General features: G+C 38.8%; 1 protein-coding gene across 1 annotated transcript in view; it reads left to right on the top strand.

The window, feature by feature from the left end:
• ZNF277 (zinc finger protein 277) overlaps nt 1-5,299 on the top strand; it is a 162,985-nt gene extending 157,686 nt beyond the window's left edge. The window contains exons 10-11 of the mRNA XM_044679041.1: nt 1,839-2,013; nt 4,736-5,299. Coding sequence (XP_044534976.1) covers nt 1,839-2,013; nt 4,736-4,937 — 377 coding nt within the window. The 3' untranslated portion in view covers nt 4,938-5,299. The remainder of the gene's footprint in view (nt 1-1,838; nt 2,014-4,735) is intronic.
• Nucleotides 5,300-7,518: the final 2,219 nt, after the last annotated feature.

The raw sequence follows: 7,518 nt of genomic DNA, 5'->3' as shown, positions 1-7,518 counted from the left end.
ATGGAGAAGAGAGAGAGAGAGAGAGAGAGAGAGAGAGAGAGAGAGAGAGAGAGAGAGAGAGAGAGAGAGAGAGAGAGTCATCCTTTATTGAGTTTGAGATCTAAATCTACCTACTTTTAAACTATCATAGTCCTCTGTAGGCAGAAAAGGAACCTATATGCCCCAAATGTTTTGTGTTTTATAAAAGAGAATTCTAGCTAAAGTAGTTAATAATGATAATAATTAATAACTATAATTAAAATTGGATAGGCAACATGTCAGAATGGATAGAGGAATGATTTTGGTGTCAGAAAATTTTGTTATCCATTGTTTTCAGTCATGTCCAACTCTCTGTGACCCCTTTTGAGTTTTTATTGGCAAAGATACTGGAATGGTTTGCCATTTCCTTCTCCAACTCATCTTACAGATGAGGAAACTGAGGCAGAGTTAAGTGACTTGTCCAGGGTCATATAACTAGTAAATCTAAGGCCAGATTTGAACTTACAAAGGTGAATCTTCCTGATTCCAAACCCAGTCCTCTATCTACTGCATCACTACCTGCCCCAGAGTCAAGAAAACCAGAGTTCAAAAATTCATTCTGATATATATTGATTATGTAACCACAGGTGATCCTTTAACTTCTCAGTGTGCCAGGCAAAACTATCCAAGACTGATTTAGAAATGTAATTCTAATGTGAACCAGTGGGAGAGTTTTCAAGCTAATTATTCTCCACACCCATGAAATCACTTTCTCTCACATTTTCTGTCCCACCCCCAACCCCCACTGAAACTGAATGTAATTCATTACAAAATCATATCCCTATAGCTTGGACATACATGGATTCTTTGTCATATGGTCCACTATTGAGAAACACGGCCCTTCCTTCCAATCGTGTGCTGTATATTTATTTGTAAATCGAGACAAAGAAAAGTAGTAGCCATTTTATCTTCTCTTGCTATAACCGGACACAACTGAGTATTGATTGATAAATGAATGAATGAATGAATGAATGAATGAATGAATGAATGAATGAATGAATGAATAAATAAGCGAATAAATAAATAAGCAAATAAATAAATAAACAAATAAAGTGTGAAAGTCAGGAATCACTGAAATAAAGGATTCTTTGATTTATTTTCTTTATTGATGACCCTTTGAGAACCTCCCAATTCACCTTCTTTGGCATAAGTCTCTTAGAAGGCCAGGTCTAAAGAATTCTACAGTTATATTTAATATTAGAACCTCTAAGAAAAAAATGTCCACCAACTGAAACACTTAACGTCAATCTCTGGCATCTACAAACACTCCCAGAGGATGCCTCCTACATAGTCTGAACTGACAGTGGTGCCCCTCTCTTCTCTGAGGCCAGAGGAGATGGAAGCATTATAGCACAAAGGAACCCAATGACTTGCTTGTCAATAAGAGATACCAACACAAATGGCCATTTGCCTCAGCCTATTAGACTTTGGTGTCCAGCTTTTTTCTTTGGTTACATTGTACTACTGAAATCATACATGGGCTTCTTTCATTTTTTAAACTCTTCTCTTCTGTCTCATAATCAATACTGTGTATTGGTTCCAAGGCAAAAGAGTGATAAGGGCTAGGCAGTGAGGGTTAAGTGACTTGTCCAGGATCACACTGCTAGATAGTGTCTGAGGCCACATTTGAACCTAGGACCTCCCTTCCCTGGGCTTGGCTTCCGATCCACTGAGCCACCCAGCTGCTCCCACTTAATGCATTCTTACTCCTTCTTAGGGTGCTGTGAAAAATCTAAAGACCTTTTAAACAATTATAACAGTGCAAAAACAATGGCCTAATGAGTCATCTGGCATGATTTTACCTCCCACCATCTTCCCAGGATTAAATTTTTACCAGCAAGTGAAACTGGTCAACTTTATTCGGAGGGAAGTTCACCAATGTCGATGTTATGGCTGCCATTTAAAATTTACATCCAAAGCAGAATTAGTGAATCACATGGAGAAGGTCAAACATATATTAGTGCTTCCTGAAAGAACCACATGGGATCAGCCACAGTAAGTATTGTTCCATCGCTCGCACACATCTTTCTACCTTTCATATTTCTGTATTTCTAAATTGCTGAAAAACTGACCAGCCAGTGTACAGCTGCTTAAATGTGCATTATTGATCTTCTGAGCATCCCCTCTCTTAATTTAGGCTGGTTTGGGGGGGGCCCTGGAACTACCTTGTGAGATCTTGTATGTCCCATGGATAACCGGATCAGAAGGCTCGCTGGAAATTGAGATTCCCTTGGAGATTCCAGTATGGGAGCTTATATTTAAAGCTAAAAGGAACCTTCAGAGGCAGTCTAGTCCTTCATTTTACAGATGAGGAAACTGAGGCCTGGAGAGGTGAGGTGACTTATCTAAGGTCACATAGGTAATAAGTGGCAGAGATAGGATTCAAACCCATATCCTCTGATTCTAAATCTCCCTCCCCTATGTACTTCATTGGCAAAGTGTGCTGCATTGGCGTTCTCTATCCATTCTCTGCTAAGGTAGAGTCCTTAGTAAAGACCCCAATGAATTCCCAGTATCATCCCTAGACTAGAAGTTCCATCATTGCCGATAGGCTCTTCCCATGTGGGTGGAAAACCCAGATGAATTCATTCTAGGCATCTTCAGATGTCTTCGTGACTATCCAATGAAAGTGGAAGTAGGCTGGTTCTATATTTTTCCAAAAGCCACAAACGCTTGAGCAATTGAGTGAGTTACAGAAAGGCAATCAAATTCCTTTACACCTAAGTAAAGGAACTGACCATCTCATGAGAATGAGTTTTTTTGTTAATGGAAATATTCAAGTAAAGACTGGACAGTTATTTGCTGATTACAGCCCAAAACAGATTGAAGGGTAATTGGGAAATAGTTATTAAAATAAATAAAAATTAAAGCAAAATAATATAAAAATATAATAAAACAGATACAAATGTAATAGATATATAATCTCTAATAGTGTGTGTTGTAATTATAGATAATAGATAATATTTATACATTGTTTTTTTTTTAAAATATTTTTCCATGGTTACATGCTTCGTGTTCTCTCCCTCTCTTCTTTCCTCCTCCATTCCAGAACTGACAAGCAATTGCACTGGTATACATTATTTTCTAAGTCAATATAAGGCCAGCAGGGATCCTTCCATATGATTTAGTGGCCCCTGTTTCAATTTGAGTTTGATACCACTGGACTTAAATGATCTCCCAACATCCCTTTCAGTTCCAAGTTCCATGTTGCTCTGCCAACTTAGCATAAAGTATTGTATCTTACTGTAATTTTCTCTTTTTTTTTTTCTCCATCCTTTCCCCTTCTATGGGATTCCCCAAATCAAGATCAACTGAGAGGCAGCATAGTTGATGATGAATACTGAGCTTGAAGTCAGAAGAGATCCAGGTTCAAATTCTTGTAGTTTCCCTCTCTGAGGCTCAGTTTCCTCATCTGTTAACTAAGGATAATAAATATCTGCAGGACTTATCTAGCAGAGTTAGCTTGATGATTACAGGAGAACATGTATATAAAGTACTTTGCAAACCCTATGGCATCACGAGCTCTTACTTCCCCAAAATGGCTCTGACAGTGGCAGCCACGTTCATCATTTGCACTCAGTGATGGTACTCAGAGTTCAGTAGATTGCTGACCATTCATCAGTGGCCACAGCCGTATGTACTAATAATATGCCAGCATGTTCCCGTACCTTCTCTGTAGTCTGTCTGTTCTTTCCTTTCTGTCCACTCCATTCCAACAAGCATCTGTTAAATGGCTGTGGTATGCAGGGTTCTGAGGTTACAGAGACAAAATGAAAGGTCACCTCTACCCTAAGAGTGCCTTTGGGGGGGGGGAGGGGACCCAGTATCTCTGAGTTTTTTTTCTGGCTCTAAATTCTGCACTCTTATTATCTATAAGTAGAAGGTTGGCTAGAAAGGTCGTGATAGGAAACAAACCTGGAAAAGTAGACTCCTCTCCCTTCTTTTCTACTCTCTTCATTTCATTCCTTCCATCTTTCCATGAGAGCCCCCCTCCTTTCTTCCCTTCCATTATCTTTCTTGCCCCATCTGTTTTTTATTCATGTTTCCTCTTCAAAAATGTAGAAAACATTCCTTCTCTCAGCTATGGATACCAATTGTCTACTTCACTTTCCGAGACCCTGTGTAGTAATGGGTAAGAATGAAAGAGGAATGTGTCCTGAATTCATCTGAAAGCTTTTTTTTTTAAACCAATAGGAATTATCCTAATATTGGAGTGTGCCCATGATTCTGTAGCCTTTCATTTCCTCTAATTGGTTTGATGTCACCCAAGAAACAGCTGGGCTTCCATAAGTCTATTTTGGTGGTCCTTTTCCCCTCAGTCATATGGACTTGGAAAATTTGGATGCTGGCTAACCTGGAAAACTGACCCAGAAAGGAAAGAGGGAAGCCAAGTGGGCAAGAATCCCAGGGCTTGGGGAAAGGGAAGCTCCCTTTACTGCCACATATTAGGAAGAATTGTGCTGGAAGGAAAAGGAAGCGTGACATTTTGGAATTCACTGGGATTGTTCCTGGTCATCGTCCAGCTTGAGGTTGTCTGCCAGTGAAAAATGAAGTGTAGACAATTCAGATGTTGTCTTGCTTGCAGTATTTACAAAATTCAGCGTACATTGTTGGCAAGTGTTTCAGCTCTCACTGTCAAAAACAGAATTGGCTACAACTGACTGCAATTGCCCATTAAGGATGAGGCTATTTAACCCATTTGTGGTTGTGTTTTCAGGTATTACTTTCCAACCTACGAAAATGACAGCCTCCTGTGTGCACTCTCTGACAGCGAAGGTGACCTGAGTGCTGAGGGCCTGAAGGAAGATGACATCCCCATCATCAGTGAGGATGTGTCCCGTCTCCAGGCTCTGAAACAAAGCAGTGTTTTGAACCAGTTACTACAAGGAGCAGGCTCAAAAAGCCAGAGGAAACTATAGCCACTGGCTTTAAAACCCAAACACAGAAGGACAGTTCAGATTTCAGCATAGGATTTAAACCTAAAAAGGACCTTGGGGATCTGCTCATCCAACCCTCTCATTTTAGAGATGAGAAAGCCCCAAAAAGGGTTTCTGCTTTGCCCTGGAGAATACCAGGAGTAACTAGCAGAACCAGTATTTGAACTCATGTTCCCAGAGATGAATCAACAAAGAATTTTGATCCAGAATGCAGCAGTTTATTATTTGTCATAAGGTCACTATATGAAGTCCGGACAACTCAAATGTGTTTATTGTTTTACAGTGCTTGTAATTTCTGCATAAATTATTCTGAATAAAAGTCCCACCTAAATCATTCTGTAAAATTGTAGCTTTTCACAATGTACCAAGCTTTTGTGAAGATGGCAGAAGGGACAGGCACCCTGGAATTAAAGTATAGGATAAAAATCTCCCATCTCCACACCTTTGACCAAGCATTCCGTCATACTTAAAATGTACTTCTTCCTTCTCCCCTCTGCCTCAAAGAATCCTTAGCTTTCTTCAAAGCTAAGCTCAAGTGACACCTACAGGAAAGGAGAAAAAACAAATCTTTTTTTGTACCCTCTTCAGGAATATATTTTTTATGTTTCCACAAATGTATATTGGCTTGCTCTCATCTTTAAGGTTTTTTGTTTTTAGCCTTTAAGTTTTTTACTTGCATTTAAAGCTCATAATAATATGGATCCAACCTATCTTTCCACGATAATTTTTTAATTAATTAATTTGTTACATTAAAATACTCAGTTAACTCCCTCCCTCTCCTTTCCACATGGGAAAAGGTATCATTTGACCAAAAGATTTGTGTATATATAAAGCTGTCTTACTTATTTCTATTTATCAGTTCTTTCTCTGGAGGTAGATATACTCAAGTCATTCTTCAAACAATATTTCTGTTCCTGTATATAATGTTCTCTTGGTTCTATAATAATTTCCTTCCTCCACTCTGTCTTTTTCTTTTTCTGTCTCTCCCTTCCCCTCTCCCTCTCTCTCTGTCTCTCTCTTTCTATTTCTCTCTCTCTCTCTTCCCCCCTTTCTCTGATTCTCTGTCTGTCTGTCTCCCCTTAACCCACCCACCCAACCACAATATTCCATCTCCCACCTCCATCCCCCTTCCTTACCTCTACCTCTGGGAATCTCTAGCTCCCTTCAAAGTTCAGCTCAATTGTTCCCTCTTCCTAATAGCCTTTCCTGATTTCATCCCAGTTGTAAATGACCTCCCACCGAACCCCTAAAACAGTTTTACTTACTTGCTGTATATATCTTTTTATTTTCTTGTCTGTACATGTGTTGTTTCCTCACAGTAGAATAAAAGCTCCGTGAAAGCCACGTCTATCTCACTTTTCTATTTGTCTATTTGTCGTCCCAGCACTTGTGTGCCTCCTATGTGGTAGTTACTTAATAAATTCTTTTTGAATGTCGCTCTCGAGTCAGGAGGGGCCCCTAATTTGAATGGCGATACAGCTATATAGTTCATAAATGTTTTCTGCTAGACTCCAAAGCTATAATGCTGGAAGGAAAATGATTACCTCTGGTTTTTCAGTATAGGTCCTTCCAGTGGAATGTCTTTGTTGCCATGTTTCATAGGATGCCTTTGCTTCAGTTGTATACTTACTTACCTGTGAGAAATATAAAAAAGTCTTGTAGGATAACAGGCTGCCTAGCTGGGTACTGAAAGCCAAGTGACTCATATCCCAAGAGAAAATAATTGTCTCCATTACTCCAACACTAATCCAACTTGGAATTTGATGTGGGATTTAGTTTTGGCCTACATGTCATTGCAGAAAGACAGATTGGAAGAAGATTATGACAGGCTTTAGATGCAAGCAAAAAAAAAATGCTTTTCAAAGTACAATTGTCTTTGTAAAGAGTTATTAAAAATTTATGTAAATTATAAGATTCCTACGTGATACTAAATAGCAGAACCCCCTCACCTAATTTTGCATATTTTCAGAATTTTCCATGACACTAAAACATTTTTTGAAGACAGTAAGTTAATACATGAAATACTAATTTATATCCATGGAGGGAGTTTTCATACCATGAGTTCCCCATATCTATGAAATCACAGATTGGTGGCACCAAAAAAAGTGCTTTTCTTTACACTCTTTGTTCAGTAATCATGTATTTTTAGATTCAAACATTTGATAGTTTCCTGATCATGATACTCTGAACCAATGTTTTTACAGGAGAAAAAAATAGTACCAAGACTTATAGAACAGTTACACTTCACTCATTCTGACTGGGCTTTCTAAATGCCTCCCGTCCCAAAAGAGTACGTTGGACCAAAAGGGAAAAAATCCCTGCCTCAGGAATTCTTTCACTGTCCTGTTTGCTCACATTTCCTGTCCTGCTGATTTTAACAGTCAGTAACTGAAGAGAAAACTCAAAAGAGCCTCATGATTCAGCAGAAATATTTATTGAAAAACTATTTGCAAAATCAACTATTTGCAAAGCCCAGTAATGTGGGGAATACAAAGCTATATGTCATGATCTCTGCTCTCAATGAGTTTACAATCTAGTAAGAAAGATTTGCTATCTAATAACA

This window comes from Gracilinanus agilis, chromosome 5, assembly GCF_016433145.1.
Source record: "Gracilinanus agilis isolate LMUSP501 chromosome 5, AgileGrace, whole genome shotgun sequence".
Lineage (NCBI taxonomy): Eukaryota > Metazoa > Chordata > Mammalia > Didelphimorphia > Didelphidae > Gracilinanus > Gracilinanus agilis.
Note: the sequence above shows the minus strand (reverse complement) of the source record. Positions and strands in the feature narration are given on the sequence as shown.